This window comes from Branchiostoma floridae, chromosome 10 (genome assembly GCF_000003815.2).
Source record: "Branchiostoma floridae strain S238N-H82 chromosome 10, Bfl_VNyyK, whole genome shotgun sequence".
NCBI classification, from domain to species: Eukaryota; Metazoa; Chordata; class Leptocardii; order Amphioxiformes; family Branchiostomatidae; genus Branchiostoma; species Branchiostoma floridae.
This window is the reverse complement of record NC_049988.1, coordinates 10,509,492-10,527,625: the sequence shown is the minus strand read 5'-3', so window position 1 is coordinate 10,527,625 and position 18,134 is coordinate 10,509,492. Positions and strand designations below refer to the sequence as shown.

Below are 18,134 nucleotides of genomic sequence, written 5' to 3'. Positions count from 1 at the left end.
GAATGCTTACTTCATGCAAGAGTTAGTTCCTGACCAGGTCTAACAGATTTAGTTACATGTAGCTAATATATTTCAGTCTCTAACAACAGCCTTATTGCAGCATTTAGGTCAAATATATTGTCAGTCTAAAGACAATATAAATCTTGAACATTACACACGTGGAAGGTATTCATCTGTATAACAGTTCGCTCCTCTCATTTTCACTACATCCTTTCAGTTCAGTAGAAAGCATCTGTCAGAAAGTAAAAGCATCAACGATAGCTTCAATACAAAATATTAAGGAAGTGAAGGCATTTACTAGTACATGAGCAAGCAAATTCTCAGAGAAACTGTTACAACACGAACTGCACATCTTTAAGTTTCAAACTTTATTCAACTTGAACCCAACTGCTGTACAACAAAGTCCTGTCAACTTCTGAAGGCTGGAACCAGTGAGATATGTACATTTATTTCTATGGTAAGGGTGGGCATGAAACAATACTTGCAGCATAGTTTAGTGGTAGTGGCCTTATGTTAGTACATTCTTGTAAGCAACATAAAACTGCAAGATGGTTGTATTTATTTGATATGACTGGATGAGAGTAAGAAACCAATTCCTTTACGTTCTGACCAATGAACCCCAAATAGCATTTACCCAAGCAACTGGATATGATTTTGAAACAGACGTTTTAGTCAGTATCCATTCAGTGACATTGCCTGAAACGTCTGACCGTTTCCAAAATCATATCCAGTTGCTTGAGTAATTGCTATTTGGCGATGAGTGTATCTTATTACGTGGATGTCTAACCTTCATTGATGTATCTGATCAATGAAGCTTAGCCAACATTGTAAAACTTAATAGAACTTGAAGATGTTGAACAAAGATATCTTAATGCCTTTCAATGCCTAAAGTCTTTCAGTGCAACTCATATCTGGCACAACCTCATAAGAGGCAACAGGATCTAGCCATTGTACGCGAGAGTGAGTCTGCATGCTACATACATACACTACACACAGTAACAAAAAGCTGTCATTTGTTGTTAAAAGTTCAGTTATTTTTGGTCCACACTGGCTCTGACAATTTTGTTAAGTAGACACAGACTTAAAACATCTACCTCTGAAGCTTATAGTTTTTTTTAGTTCTTTTCTTAAATGTTCACAAAAATAGAGGCTTCATTTCTTACTTGTCAACAAAAGGTAGCATTAGACACTACTATCCCGGTATTAGTTACATTAGACAATCGCTGCATTGGACAACCTGAGTATCAACATGGGCCTGGCCCAGTTTTACATGAAGCTCTGTACACTTTATCCCACCTCCTCAAGAAGTGGTACATCCCAGCTCTGCACATGGGCTATTCCATTAAGAAAGTTTAGGGGTGGAATAACATTTTACTTTTCCAATCTGTTGACATCGCTGCTATTCACTTCAACTTTGCAGTCCCATTCCACCCCTCTACTTTGACAATGGAACAGTCCCAAACACAATGGTGCGACCCTGCTTACACATTACTTACTAGAGGGGTTGGACATAATGCAAACCCTCTCCCTTCTAATCCTCTTCTGAATTCTATACACAGTTGAGTCTCTGTAATGGTTTTCAAACTGCCTGCAGTAGAGACATGACTTCTTTTCCTTTTCTTATTTACAACTATCACTCCTTTTCTGTGGTCTTGGTTCTAGACTCTACACTACACTTCAGCTACCTGTACAAACTCACAAACACACACAGAAACACACATGAAAGAAAAAATGTTGTGACGTAGCACTAGGGTTTCAGTGAAAGACAGCTCTAACTTACTCCCATTGGTTTGTTCTTTTCAAAAACAACTTTTCATACGTGAAGTTTGCTTGTTTTCATTTCAATGCATGAGATTCTTGAGGTTGAATTGAACACCTGCCAACAAAAATGTAGGAAACATTGATTGTTATTAATTCTAATACAGCTACATGTTGAATCTTAGTACACTGATTTACAGGTTAGGCAGCTTTACAAAAAGAAAGCCCGGTCTACGAAAAAACGTTAAGACTGAATACAAGCACAGACACAAGTGTTTCTCAACTACATAAGGACATCTGCAACGTTTTAGTAGAATTTCCGTCTTCCTCTGCCTCGTCCTCGCGACCTTCGACCTCGAGCAGAACTGTAACTCCCCACGTTCCATGGTAGACTGAATTCACTGGATGGCAGGAAAGGAAAACAGTTTAGAGTCTTGACTTGTCATGAGGCAAGGTTATATACAAAGCACTTTGACTTTATTAGGATTGCTACAAGGACAATACCATGTGGACACTAGGCGGCTAACTAGCTGATATTGTGACAATTGTATTGTATTGAAGCTACTCTATAAATAAGCCATAGAACTTGTTTTTGTGAATCTCTCCTTTAAACACTATTATTAAGCTGCCTTTAAAATTAGTAGCTAAGACTCATTGTACCACAGACTCAAGAAAATGGAGCTCTACACTCACCTTTTCGTGATACAGGGTAGGGGATGTCCAAAAGCTACCACTGGAACTGTATCTCCTACTTCTACATGCTCCACTGTGGAGGGATGAAGTGGTTCAAGAGTTAGACACAATACTAATACATGTAGAAGTCAACTCGGCTGTATTTCTGAGGATGATAACAAACATGGTAACTCTTCCACTCAAAATGAGTCACTGCCACAATATTTCTGGATCATTATGGAGGTACTTTATATCCGTCTAAAACTGGGATGTGCCATTAAAGTGTAACTGAAATGAAATCGTCTGTAGCATTTTCTACCAATAATGTAAAAATTTGATCTTTTCTGAGAAAGTCAATGCAAGTTTCAAATCAATTGTCCGTCCGGAAGTCCCTCAAACAGCGACATAAAAATGTGTACTTTGAGCTCTTTGCTGGAACTAATTAGGAACATGCCGTGACGTCATTTTAGTTAGTCCCTACTAGCTGGTATGGTTGACTAGGGGAATAATATACATTTGATAGACCTGTATCTTATAAAGGAAACATAATTCATTGACGAAACTCGGCACGACTAAAGAGCACATACTTCACTTCACTTGAAGAGAATTTCGTTCGTATTCACGCCACTGAAATATATCTTAGAGGCACTTGAAGTTGATGCACGTACCAAGCGCGCGTAACGCAAGCGGGGAGAAAGTTCATTATTGTAGCGTGTGGAATAAGCGGGGACAAACAGTCATCGCTTCTTCTATACACAAATGATAGCATTAGCTTACATTATCCTCAGTACGGAGGCCATGCTGTACATTAATTTGAAGATGTTTTCTAGCGGAAGCGCAGAAGTTTGTGCCTCTTTGCGGTCTCAGCTTGTGTCTGCTAGCGAAACCGGGACTAAAGCTTCGGTCGCGTACAAATATACAACAGCTGAGCAACTAACTACGTACAGTTCGCCAGGATTTAAAATGAGAAGCAACCTCATTGCCACAAGAAATGCGACTCAAAATACATTCCCACTCAAAGTATGTGTTTGTTTACAAACCTGTAAGCTTTTATCGGATAGATAGTACGTCGTAGACTGACTATTTCTAGTCGTGAGCACGGCCGATAGCTAAACGCCTCCAGATTGTGACGAGTCCGTGAAACATTTTGAGAGTGACTGTTCTTTCTGTCTCATATTTGTCTGCACAACAGACAGATTTTGTAAGCTCCCAGTGATTCGAGGAAAACACACAGACTGGTGTTTCCGTGATAGAAAATTCGAAAAGTGTGGTTAAATAATAGCGCATGGCACGGGGCCGCCATTTTTTTGTGAGGAATTTTTCTTTGTTGTTGACGACGAAAAATCCAAGATTCACTCGTAACTAGGTTTTACGGAGACCATATCAGTACTACATATAAATGCCACAATATTCATGACAAAATCTAGCGACAAAAGTGCCAAGTTTGTAGCTACACGAGCAAAAAAAACGAGTTATCGATGACATAGTAACGAGTACGTACATGCTTGTGGTCCCGCAACCTCGATATATTTTCCTTTGTTTACATGCTCAGGTTACGCTAGAAGTTTTTATACAAAACCAAACTATTTTAACTCATCTATCAACAACATGTCCACCGCTAAGACACTACACAACACACAGATTTCGTAAGCTCCTTATGATTCGAGGAAAAACATACAGACTGGTGTTTCCGTGAGAGAAAATTCGAAAAGTCTCTGAGGTTTTTAGCGCACGGCCGCCATCTTTTTTGGGGCCATTTTTCTTAGAGTTGTTGTTGTTGACGACGAGAAAATCCCAGATTCGCTCGTAACTTGGTTTTACGGAGACCAAAAACTACAATACTCATGACAAAATCTAGTGACTATTTTTCCAACGTATTTTGAATACGGTCAGCAAATTTTCGTGCTTGAAAATCTTGGGACAGCGTCGGCATCATTGTTGTTACGAGTTCGGTATAAGCGGTTCACTTTGTTATGAAATCTATCCGGACGCCGACAAAGATGTAAAATCCAAGAATCATTTGTGCTGTTTTGTGTCGGAGTCTAAGCGTACAAGTACTTCACAATAATGGCAACACAGTTATGACCAGAACAAGCGAAATACAAGGTAAATTTACAGGGTGAATTACTACTAGTATGTGACAAATAAACGTCCTGCAGCTGTGATAAACTGTGGCGAATTCACCCTTCTCCGCGCGCGTTCCGTGACTGGGAGTCGGCAGACCAGCGGTGTCAATAGTTGGAACTTTTCCTGCGATAATCCTTCTGGTCCTCCCACAGCTCTCCCCAATATAATCTCAAGGTTCATGTTGAAGTACGAGGGCTCGAAGTGTGCGGAGCTCGAAGTGTGCGGAGCCGTAGATGTCGCGGAAGGAACCATGCCGATGCCTCTGAACAAACTTGATACATAATTTTGTACACTGTTTTCTAGCTCGCTGAGACTCTCAATTTGTCAGCCGCAGTTCTGTCATTTTTAACTTTGGGGAATCTGTGCATAGATATCCCCTCGGTAGACTGACTATTCTTACAGCTAACGCCATGTGGGCCTCCTGCGACACAATAACTTCTACTGGACTTTGTACTAACACGACCGGTAGTACAAGACGCCATTACAGCGGACAGGGGTAGAACTACTACAAGAACGCGACTCTCTAAAATGACGTCATGCATATCATTTGAATTCGCCCTCGGATGCCCCAACTCGCACTTTTTGAAGACGTTTTAACATTACTTCCCGACCGAATTATCACATGAAAAATATTTCAATCTAATAGCGAGGAAATGATCCTCTAGATCGTTAAAAAATAAATTGTATTCAATTGTATTTCTGCAAGTCTTTAAGTTTGTACATATCATGGGGCTACCATGATATCTACCATGACGAAGAAAAAGTTGGGACACTAACCTTCTTCTGGTTCAGGGTAGAAGGAGCCTATCGTTGGCTGGACCCATGTCGTGTCGCTGTTGCACTTCTTCATCATGTTGCGCATCAGCAGCTTTTCATACTGACGTTTCTCTCGGATTCTTTGTATGTCCCATCTATAATCAGCGAGACACAAAACAATGTTGATACTGGAGTACATGTAAGTGTTACAGCAAAACTTAGTTATTTTGTTTTCCTATGGAATTACATGTTTGGAGCATGGTTTTCTTTGTCTTCTTCAGTTGAAAGTGATGGACATTGTACATGCATCTTTCTCTGTTATAAATAATAACAAAGACATGCAGAGAGGTCAAAGAGTGGTTCTATGGTCTATCATAATTGACATACAAAAGGGACTTCAAACCTTTTTCTTTTCTTCTCATCTAACTCCAATTTTTGATGTCTTCGGTTGTATGCATCATCAGTGATGTCCTGTAACAAAGGGTGCACATAAAATCAATCTTAAAACCATAAGACTCTTTTACCATTTTCTTAGCTACACCATGACTTAAATGGCTTTACATTTCTACCTGTGTAGATTATAAAAAAAGCTTGAGTCTGATAGTGGAAAGTACATGTACATGACTTTCTATTCTGTCACCTACCTCAACAAAATCTTTTTCATCTAAAGATGACGTTGTCAGGTTGTTCACTCTCCATGGAGGCACTGGAGGAAGAATGAAAGCAATGAATATCATTTACTTCATGTATTTCCCATCCTCCTAATGCCCGGTCCCCAACGGCATTAGCCTATGGGGCCCTGCTATCCCATGCCCTATCAGTGGTTATTATGATTGTTGCCACAAACAAGCTGTCAACCAATAAGAGAATAGACCTTTCTTGGGCTTGTTGTTGTCGCAAGCTGTCTCGCAAAGGCCGCTGGGAAGCTATCAGCCAATCATGTTACGTCTTACATAGCACCATCCTCTTACGCCCGATCCCCAACGGCTGACTGCCCATATAAGGGCAAGCTCATCAATATTTATAAGTAGGGCGGTCCCTAACTGGTCTGAGCAAGGACGTTACATGGTCTGAGTGCACAAGATAGCAGAGGTAAACACAGTCGAGTTTTGACACGACTGTGGTCCCTCTGCGTAGGAGAATGGCATTTCCAAGCTCTTAAAGTTTGCTTATTTGTCTTTTTGTCCCTCAAAAGTGTTTCACCCTGTCATGTAAAAACATAGAGCACTGAACCATCCCTTCAAACCCAATGTGGCAGTCAACTGAAGAAAACCCTTATAAGGAGCAGTCTAGACTGTAGAGAACTCCTACCTTACCAAAGACTCTATTGTACTGTACTGTACTGTATTCTACTCTACTCTACTCTACTACTCTACCTTCTAAAATGAATTGGGCTTTCGTTAACAGACAACTTTCAGTAGAGACTCACTTTCATGACAAGCATGATGTAGATATACAAACATATGGTCTCCTTTCTATTCCAATTTCTCTCACACAAACAGCCATAAATGTCACCGGTAAGCAAATTATCACTTACAGTGTAGATCATCCTTTGACACTTTCTGAGGGGTTTTGACAGTTAACACAGGTGAAGGTGGGGCCTGGTGCAGTGAACTGTAGTACTCTGACGACGTTCTCATGATACCGTCCTCTTGTGCGCTGTGTCGTCCGTCCGCAGTTCTACCCCTGACCTCGTGGGACTCCTTTATTTGTGATCTGTGAGAAAAGTGAATCGCTCGCTTGATCTTTTTAGCTGCAAGTCTCCTCCCGAATGACGAACTGTCCTGATGTGATCTGTGAAATGAGATACATGTAACAGAATTACAATTGGGGGAAACTGTAGTTCCTGTCAGTATCAAGTAGGTTACACAGCAGATAAAGGGGAATATAAGTGAATGCAGCTACAGCAAATTGTCTAAGGAGAGAATTCTCAATATATTAAAATCTTAAGGAATGGGCGAATTTTACCACACAGGTTCAAAACTAGGTTTACCTATGTAGGGTAGAATAGATGTGCGCTGTCTACTTGCTTGGTCAAGACTGTGATGGACTGACCTGGAGTCTTGTCCCTTTATTGAATCATTATCAGATACAGATGTGAGGTGGCCCTGTCATAGGACCACCTATGGACAATCTTCCTGTTGTCTCAGCAAAAACACATTACAACATCCAAATGTGCTCCTAAATACCTAGATTTGGAATGAGATGAATCTGCATCTACCTTACATACTGTAAATGCAGAAATGTTTGCGGTGGTTTAAAGTTTGCAGTTTTCGCGGTGGCCACTTCACCATGAACTTAAAATCACCGCAAACATTATTCCGTCATAGTTTTTTAATAGTCTAAGGAGCTACTGAAAACTGAAAACCACTTTCGAAAACTCCATTTTCCCACTACCGCAAAATAAAATCCCCGCAAACTTAAATGCATTTGCAGTAACATGGATGCATTCAAGACAACATATCTTAAAAATGGGATAGGAAACATCAAATGTATTTCTATTTGCTAGCAAATGTCACATATCCCCACCTTTTGATGCCTCTCCTGAGTGGCTGGGAGTCTCTACTGGTGCTAGGCAACATCCTTTAAAAATGGGATAGGAAACATCAAATGTAGTTCTATTTGCTAGCAAATGTCACATATCCCCACCTTTTGATGCCTCTCCTGAGCGGCTGGGAGTCTCTGCTGGTGCCAGGCATCATGTCTGATGACATCATGAGTGGAGAGGAGCAGGAGGAGCTGGGGCTCATGGACGACACGGACGGCGCCGCTTCCCGCTTCACCAGCGACATGCGCCGCTCCATACGCTCCAACCGACATTGCAACTAACCAGGGAAGAAGAGAATCTGCATTAAAGGCATACTACGGAATTACTTGCGCTCAGATTTGAAACTAAGAAATCTCAGATTTACTACCACTTATTGACACTTTTTGACACTTTTGTGCCATTATTTCACATTTGTAACGTAAAGGATTAGTCTACAAACATTCCGCTCTTGGCGCACTGTAACCTGTTGACCTCCCGAATTGGACCCTCCTGTTTACATTTCTTTTACTCTCCAAGCAGAGGTTAGGCTCCGGCTGTTTTTTTAAACATTTTTTTTAGTCGTTTTTATCGGGCTTTCTGTTTTGTATTTCATCTTGCTGTGTCAAAACCTGTTTGGCTGGCGTACTTCAAGAAAAAGGACAAAATAGAAAGCCTGATAAAAACGACTAAAAAAACCCGTTAAAAAACAGCCGGAGTCTAACCTCTGCTTGGAGAGTACATTTCTTTAGCAGGTGTGAATGTAGGCATGACAATATTGACTCTTGCCATCTGCATTATTTTTTTTGGTGCCATGTATCTCCCAGAATGCAACGGTAGTACACATGAAATAGTCTATGACAGATAGGGCAAGTATTTTTTTCATCATACTTTGATGTGGGTTCTTCTATTTGAGAAGAAATGGTACTACGGTAAAGGTATCAATTGTACAATCAAAAATACCCATTTTACTGCCTCTACCGGGCATAAATTAAAACTTTGAAAGGACGGAAGCATTTTTATGCAAACTTGTCTGAGAATTCCACTTATTCTACCAGAGGTACTAATTTCCTTCTAACAGGGGTGCCTAAGCATTTGCACGATCCCTATGAAATTCGTACGAATATTATGTGATACACACGAATCACTATGCGAAAACGCACGAATATTATGAAATTCGCACGAATCACTATGCGAAATCGTACGAATTTTATGAAATTCGCACGAATCACTATGTGACACACACGAGCCTTATGTGATTTGCACGATCCTTATGCGAAATTGCGCAACCACTGGCGGGGTCACGTGACAGACGGAGCGGGATTTTCAAGATGGCGGTTTCGCCGCTTCGGCGACTGAAAATACGATGTAACACGCCGAAATGAAGCTAAACAGTAGCTCACAGGCTATCAAATACATCTTTGCGACGGTAAATGTCCATTCCATGCCTTGAAATATAAATATCTCGGGTAGAAACGCTCAAAATCATGCCTCCTCCCGGCCGCCGTTTTTGCATAAGGATCGTGCAAATCACATAAGGCTCGTGTGTGTCACATAGTGATTCGTGCGAATTTCATAAAATTCGTACGATTTCGCATAGTGATTCGTGCGAATTTCATAATATTCGTGCGTTTTCGCATAGTGATTCGTGTGTATCACATAATATTCGTACGAATTTCATAGGGTTCGTGCAAATGCTTAGGCACCCCTGTCTAAATAGGCATTCCCCAAGGATGTTTCCAACCACTATATCTTTTTACTCAGTTAGGCAATCTCTACCAAGTGTAAGATACATTTTGCCTAACTAGTTATAGCCTAAGAGTATGCTGAATAATCTTCAAAACCAAAGACTACATTTCAAAAATAAGTAGCATTACAGTGCTGTAGTATCTGAATATGTATGTTTCTTCATTTGATGTAGTTTATGCTATCCTTTGCTCTTGAACTCAAAGTATCTTTGTAATAATCACACCCTCACACCCCTCCAATGAATTATAGTAGGTCCCAATATGGAGTCAGGTGACAAGTTTGGACAACACCATTGCAATTACAGTGATGATATTCAATTAAAGATTTTACGGGTTAATAAATAAAACACATATTCCAGGTAATTACATCAAAATTTTTTACTTAGAGTACAGCATATGTCGGAGAAATTGTGACCTTACGTTAAGTAAATCTGTTAAAATATGAACCTTATAATTTTCTGCTGTAACCCCCTGACAATATGATATGGTTTTGTCCTATCGAATTGCATAGCCACGATGTGCGTTGGAGAGCCAACGTCATTCAGCTACTCTGGCGCAAAGCACGCAAATCGTGCTAAATGTCGTCACCGAGAAACTAGCCTTTTTTCTCTTGGATAGAGCTCTAAATGGCAGCTCTAAAATATCTGGGTCACCGGAAGTGGATATCGCTCGAACCGGAAGTGGCCGTTTTCCATCGCCACACCGTAGAAAAACAATGCGATGTGTGGCCACGCTCGGACATGTGGCAACAATGGATCCATGAAAGTCAAGACACCAGCACTAAACAACCTCAAATATCTTAAAGACGTTCTTCCTACGTCTTCCCACATCGGAAGCTCACGGTGTCCCCGTTTCTCCCTATTCCTGTGACCCAATCAATGATGCGGACTGCGACCGAATTTCAAATGGTTCGCAAGCCGGCCATGTTGGAAAGCAGACGGGATTTCGTTAAAATGCCCCCTCACAAACAAAACAAACCTACAATAAAGATCGCTTCTGGGTCAGAATACGTCCCCCAAAACGTGATATTAATCGATTGGCGAGGTGTGAATAATGATCTGATAAGGATAAAAGCTATAATGACCGAGGACGTCGCTGTTAAACAGCTGGCATGATCAGAGCAGTTGGAAATTCTACTGCCAACGGCCATGTTGGAAAATGGTTGGGTTTGTTTCTAACCCCGATCTGACCACAAATACATCCCTGCCGACTCAGACAACGAGAGATATTGACAAATAAACTATTGATCTCTGAGAAAATTTGAATCTTGACACTCACAGCTTCTTTGTCTTCCCTCTCCTTCGCTAATTGCTTCTCCTTCTGCTGAAGTTGTTCTTGCTGCTCTTGGATCAGGTCGAGGTGCAACAACAAAAGCTCCTTCAATTGTTTCACCTGCTTCTTCAGATCTTCCGAGTTTTCGGTGTCCTTGGCACCATGTCCTACAGGTTTGGGTTCCTTCGCGTCGCCCTTTGTGCCGTTGGTCGGCTTTGATTCCTCGGAATCCCGTAAACAATTCGCCTGGTCGTTGGTGTCCTCGTGATTTGCATTTGACAAATCTCCATTGAGCGTGGCGCTGAGTGTGGCTACTTTGGCGGCCAGGTTACGTCCTTTGGCGAGCGCTTTGGACTCCAGCTTGATCTTGGCAGGTCCGCAGACTTCGGACTTCATGTTTTCTGTGGCCATAACCTTGCGATCGCGGGCGAAAGCCGTAAACCCGGGCGAAGCGGCGTCCCTCCGCGGCTGGGGCAGCCAGACAGAGACGGTAGCCATTTACAAACCAATCCGACTGTACCACTTGGTGGGGGTGGACAGGGTGGCCATGTTGTCACACCAGGAGCTCTGACGGACGGTACACGGGCTAAAACAGGTAGAGAATGGTGCAGTTTTGTAACTACAGATTACACTGGTACGGTAACTAGAAAAGTGACCCATCCTTTAGGTCATGTTGCTGTTAGGCCGTTGACTTAGCAAAAGAGACTAACATAAGAAACGTTATTTTTCAAGATTGCGTGGATGTTTTTTTTTTTTTTAATGGCACACGTTCCATGTTTTACAAACTGAAATTATCTGTTACATTGTACTTACATGTTTCATGAAGCACTCTAATAATTTTTTCTAAAACATATCTATATTTTGGCATATTCATCGCATCATATACGCGCACGGTGTTACGCGCGTTTTACAAGCATTTCTTTTCAAAGTTGACTGAACTCAAAACAGCACTCCTTATTTGAAAACAAAGTAACATTATACTTTAAGCTATGATACTGGATACTGGATCCATCAACAGACAAGTGGCGCTTGGAGGCAAGTAATGGCAGTTTTTCGGAAACGTTACCATAAAGCCGGACCGGGACAATGCGTCAGTAATCCCCTGCATTAGATGACGTTTTTACGTCAGACCTGTTGCTATAGGTAACGCTATGTTTATGAATGCAGACATCTGATAGTTGAGCCAATGGGAGGGATACATGTAGAATGAAACTGGAGCTGTTTTTCGCTCACGATTCACGCAGCAATTTCTCAAAAAAATGTCATAGATCTTGCAGCTTTCCTGTTCAGATCTTTTAACTCAACATTTTATACGTCGCACCTACCAATCATACCCTGACTCCCTACAATTTTCTCAAATGGCATTCAGGAGTTTATAAGTGTTACAGGATAGCTGTTAATGGAAAAAAAATACGCGTTTGGGTGATCGATATCAGGCTGAGTGATTCCGGCCTAAGTGTGCAACTTGTGACTTCCATATTACACCCTGGTGTATCGATATAATGCAAATTAAATTACTTCTGTTATTCACACAATATTGATTGATATTTTATCATATTTTATTATATTATTTTTTGTGTGGAATTCGTAATATTAAGAACATCATACCAACGTCCTATAAAATGTGTTGTTTGGGGGCTTAAATGAGTGATTGAAGGCCGTTCAGAAAAATACATCGCCTCTCAAATCCCCTACTTTCACCAGCTCACCATTATCTAGATAACGAACGCGGGTAGACTAATCCAGTGTCTCATCTATATATACTCCAATCTCCTCACATCCGATCAATGGAAGGCCTTAATCCTAATCGCTTCATCATCTGCGCGTGAACCGCCGATTCGCTCTGCGGACGCAGACTCATGACACGTGGAACAAACCACACGGAACTGAGGGGGGTTAAATGTTGTTGTTGTTTTTTCACTCTCAGTCTCACTCGCATGGGCAGAAGCGTTATTTCCCTCGAAGCAATCATTTAGCACAGCTTATTTGTTCAACGAACATATAGTTGTTTTGCTCCAGTAATGAACGTAGATAAGATTGACGTGCGTCAAACCTCAGAGGAAGCCATTCGAAGATCCTGGTTTAAGCTGATTTTGCACAAAGACGCTGGGCATGCTATATCCCACCCATTACCCGGTCTTCCGATAACACCTGAGACTATGCCTCTAACGCCTGTGACTATGCCTTTCACTTAAAGCCATAGATATATTCCCTTTCTAAGTTCACAATGCACAAATACACTGCTTTCTCATACCACGATCTCTGCCTTTATACTGACATTTGATCATGAAACATACACGCCTCCATTTGTGATTTGTTATCTTTAGCGATACCGTTGGGTTGACACGCCTTCCGCGAACCGTGAAAATAGCCGCACGAGTCGACTTGTTGATATTCAACGCTTCCCCTCTACGCGTGGACTTTGTCATGTATGTTTTGAACTTTCCTTTAATAGCGGTGGGAGTTTGTATGAACAAGGATGCCCTTTGATTGCTTAAGAGCTGACGCAAGGGCCGTCTCCTAGGTTACCATATCACGGCTGGATCAGATCAGAGCCCCTCAAATGACTAGATGTCTCCTCGACGCGAAAACGCTGTTTCAAGTGAATCCAGACATATCGTCGTGAAGAGGCGTGCTTAAGCACAGGTTTCAGGTGTGCCAGCGTACATAACGCCGGTAGCGTAGGTGGGGGAGCCAATAAAACACCCTTTCAGTCACCTAGATACTTAGATATACATTTGTATGGATATCATACCATATAGACATCAGATTGCAAGGATTATGCGATTGCCAATGACGGTACGTTAGTCTATTCTTCATTACATAGCATGGTAGCATGCCTTTGCAGGCTGTTTTGTTCTGACATATCGGTTCTATGGTACTTAACACTTGGTTTCTATTGCACTCCGTTTCCTGCCACTGGGGCTCAGTAGTAGACCTGGCATCATTAGACAAAACAAAATACTGTCGAGAACATTACTGTCAGAATGATATGCTGTAAATGCATTTAAGTTCGCGGGGATTTAATTTCGTGGTAGAGGGAAATGCACTTTTCGCGGTGGTTTTAATTTCGCGGTAGCACCATGTACTGTAGTCTCTTACTGCCATGGAAAAATGTTCGCGGTGGTTTTAATTTCGCGGTGAAGTGTCCACCGCGAAAACCGCGAACATTAATCCACCGCGAACATTTCTGCATTTCAGTATATCATCAACAGGGTGTGGCGTAAAAAATTCTAAACTAAAGTCTACATTACACGCATACACGCATAGAATAAATTGAAAGAGCACTGATTTCAAAACGATGTTGATGAATGAATGAATGAATGAACTTTATTGCACGACATTTGTACATGGTACAATTGTAAGGCAACAGTGATAAGTCGATTAATACAATGATATTCGTCTAAGGTCTATAACTACATACATGTATAGTACAGGAATATGAACATAAATGGCGTATTGACATAGTGTAATATACAGGTTAAACAAGTCGGTCTGTTACTGTACAATAGAGTCTCTCTTTTTTAGAGCATTACATATGTATTGGCCTAAATACGAAGATATGTTGTCTGGACATGACATAAGTAGATTGAAAGTACATTTTTTTGTCTTTGGTAAAGGTGTGCTTGCCATTTGATAGTTCGAGTGCGCTATCATCAGTGCCCCGATAGGCCATTAACATGATTGCGAGAGAGGCTATGTACAATGTACAGATGGAGTCTTTTGCCTCGTGGAAGCTTTTAATGAGATATTGCAACGATTGATTTGAAATCTGGTGATTCAATTACAGTTACAATTCCGCCTTTCAACGGAATATATACACAGTTTCCATTTTTGTATCTTTGATTTTTTTTTAAATTTTGCAACATATCTATGTCAGGAACCTTACGAAAAGAATTAAAGTATTAGTCCCTGGCATAGACACTTAGGCAGGTAGACGGACATATTTCGGTTTGACTATTCACTACAGTAAACCAAGTCATTACCGATCATGATTTCTATCTTCTTATGTACAATGACAAAAGAATATGGTTTGCATTGAATCATTCTCCTACTACATACATAACTGAATCTGCGTCGAAGAAACTCCTATGTGCACGAATCGGACAGTGTTCCAAGACGCGGGATCGAATCTACTTTCAAATATCTACGTAGGAGAATGCACAGAATATAAATTGACTCTTTACACATTGTCAAGGTGAAGAAACTTTCAGCATCTAGATCTTCTTAAACAAACAATGGTAATTCTAGGAAATAACATGTTTGTAAGAATGGAGGAGATGCCTGTTCTAGTCAACATAATATGTACATGTACTCAATTATCAATTTGTTGTATGTATTTTAGACTTGGGCATTGAAGCTCTGATAACCACCACTCTTTCTTTCACAAAATCGACGACCAACAAAAACACCCAATCCACCAATCACAAGACAGCAGATGGGAAAGGCAACAGCCAATCCCAGACCAGCTCCCGCTAGACCATCATGCTTAGCAGTGGTTATGATTGACATACACGACGACTGCACTTCCTTTCCGGATCCTGTTGCTGCCTTTTCAACCATCGCCATGAGACAAATATGATATTTTGTATTTGGAAGAAGATTGTCAATGCCAAAGGAAGTTCCTTTTTCCCAACCACTGTAACTCATGGAAGAATGTTTGGAACTCCAAGAAACCTGAAATACAATATTAGGATCACTGCAGGCCCATGATAGCTGCACAGTTTGCTCGGAAATTCTGTCAATGCTGAAGTTGAATAGCCTCTTATCTGGTGGTAACGTCAGAGGATTCATAGTGGAGACATTAGAGACGGTTACCATGGTAACGTTAGAGGGGATTGTCGTCTGATGCAGGGTGGTTGAGGGAGGAACAGTAGTGTTGCTACAGAAGTAATGCAGGGGTACCTCACTCACCATCCGGCCTTTCAAGTCTTCGGGAGACTCACAGTTCAGAGCGTGCCCCTTAGTGATTCCAAGTAACTCCCGAACAGTAACGTTTTCTAACCATTCTCGGAAAGGGAGCAAATCACATCCACAATGCCATGGGTTTTGGTCCATGGTAAGATTCTTCAACTGCGGCATTTGAGAAAAGGCCGACGGAGCTATAGTCTTGATTTTATTACCAGAAAGAGATAGTGATTTCAACAAAGACTTTTCAATACCACTAAAACTGTGGGTACTGATTTGGCTCAATTCATTGAAGCTTAGATCCAGAAGCTGAAGTTTCACAGAGCTGGGTAAGACCAAATCATCGAGAAATCTCAGCTTGTTTCTCGCCAAGGAGAGATCTGTTAGAGTTGACAGCTTTCCAAGGGCTTCGCTAGGAAAGTTTACTATATCATTTTGCTCGAGGGACAGCAGCGTGAGAGCCGTTAGGTTTTCAAACTGTCGGGGACCCAGAGTTAAGTTGCCATGATAAGCTATCTTATCCAAACGAAGTACTTGGAGACTGGTAGGAAAATTGTCAGGTATGCACACTTCTATGTTGTTATAAGACAAATCAAGCTCTTTGAGATTATGAAGAGATTCTAGGTTAAGAAAATCTTGTTCAGAGCACTGGAAGGAATTCTTTGCCAAATTCAGCTTCTGTAAATGACCTGGAAACGAGTGAGAGACAACAACACTGATGAGGTTGTCCTGTAGATCTAGGGATGAGAGGTTCTTCAGGGTGAGGAGTGCAGTGTTGTTGTTGATGTTGGTGATGGTGTTCTCCCGGAGGATGAGTTCGGTGGTGTTGTGGGGGAGATCTGACGGGATGGCAGTCAGGTGCGCCCGGCTACAGTCTGCTCTTGTGCCGGTACATCTAGGGAAACATCCATAATGCAAATGCGTCTTATGTTGATAGAGTAATTCTTCAATCAGTGAGTATTGAATAGAAGATAGAAAAATTACACTACCAACATACTCATACGTGACTGATGAACCTCTTCAACGATAGATGTGTCTTATGTCCTTTGTAATTTGTACTCGTTTTTTTCTGTTTGAGAATTTGTTATTGCACTAAAAAGAAATGAAAATGGTGCAATTGAAAACACCAACATTTTCAATCCCAAAGTCATAACTGCTTATTGTGGAATCGCTAGACTAGAATAAACAGAAAACGGAATGTTAAAAGACCTTTTTTGGCAACGGCAACATTAGATACATACCTGCAAACTGACGGACACGCTGAGGACGCCGTCACCATGGCAACCAGTAAGATGACGAGAAACGTCATCATTGTAGACTTGCTGTGATTGGATGGTGCGTAAAACCCTATCTGCAGGTGCGGAAGTAGATCCTCACATCATGATATTTTCCCTATCAAGTCTAGCCTGTGTACCATCCGGGTAGTAGTTCGCTCCTATGTTCGCTTCTGCTACACAGAAAAGCGACTGTATATAGTGTGTGATAAATGTCAGGGCGAGAAGCGACTATATATAGTGTTACTGTATGATAAATGTCAGAGCGAGAATTGTGTATGGTGTAAAATTAACGGCGGAGCAAACTGCTTTCCTTATGGTAGTCAGGCTATATCAAGTCACAACTTTGCATGAAAATCAACAAAACACCAATATTTCATGATGATGTCAATGTCTTTAGCGCAAGATCGTGATATCAAACAGCGGTGTCGTTAATTTGCAGTACCATATTTTGCAAGACGAAGTTGATCAAGGTCCAACATTGTTGTTTCATGGTTGTGATAGGAAGGACTTACACTGGCTTACAATATAAACTGATAATAGATTTTAGCTCATAACATGAACCACACCAGGCTCCACTACAGTGTCATACTTACATACTGTTCGTGGTCTTCTTTTTCACTGTTGAGATAGCTATCTCAGACGGGGGCATTCAGTTCAGCTTTCACCGAATGTCGTAATATGGTCCAGCAAGTGACCCTGACCAGAATGCATCGCGATAGCCAAACATGACAATCTGTGACGTTTCCACAACGGCGCGGTTATGAGTTATTTAGTCAATCATTTACAAAGCCACTGTGTACAAAGTAAACCTGCTTCATAAGGACTTGAAAGGGAATCAAGTATTGATAACCCATCTGATGTAGTAAACACACCTGCGGTGTTAGTGTACTTTGGTCTGAAAAGGCGGAGATCCATCTTTGTAGTTGCTGAGTTTGTCAACAGGTGTCGCTTATCAATCACGTCCGAAGTCGCTGCACCTTTTCTTAAGTTAGCCATCAACTCGCAAGATGTATACCATTGGCACAACAGTTACAATATTCAAAACAATGAAAATTTTTTACATGAACCATCGAAGATTGACAACATACATGC

At 41.2% G+C, this 18,134-nt stretch overlaps 2 protein-coding genes across 2 annotated transcripts; both read right to left on the bottom strand.

Moving 5' to 3' along the window:
- Window positions 1-353: 353 nt before the first annotated feature.
- Window positions 354-11,395, bottom strand: LOC118424048 (male-specific lethal 1-like 1). The gene is made up of 8 exons (XM_035832501.1): window positions 10,864-11,395; window positions 7,963-8,138; window positions 6,851-7,107; window positions 5,958-6,019; window positions 5,717-5,784; window positions 5,335-5,468; window positions 2,452-2,524; window positions 354-2,159 (listed from the first exon to the last, which is right to left on the bottom strand). The coding sequence occupies exons 1-8, from the start codon at window positions 11,353-11,355 to the stop codon at window positions 2,066-2,068; spliced, it is 1,356 nt and encodes a 451-aa protein (XP_035688394.1). The 5' UTR covers window positions 11,356-11,395; the 3' UTR covers window positions 354-2,065.
- Window positions 11,396-14,571: 3,176 nt separating this feature from the next.
- LOC118424042 (slit homolog 1 protein-like) lies at window positions 14,572-18,050 on the bottom strand. Its single transcript, XM_035832488.1, has 3 exons — window positions 17,636-18,050; window positions 17,007-17,116; window positions 14,572-16,660 (listed from the first exon to the last, which is right to left on the bottom strand). Exons 2-3 carry the CDS (start codon window positions 17,075-17,077, stop codon window positions 15,199-15,201), a joined length of 1,533 nt encoding a protein of 510 aa, XP_035688381.1. The 5' UTR covers window positions 17,078-17,116; window positions 17,636-18,050; the 3' UTR covers window positions 14,572-15,198.
- Window positions 18,051-18,134: the final 84 nt, after the last annotated feature.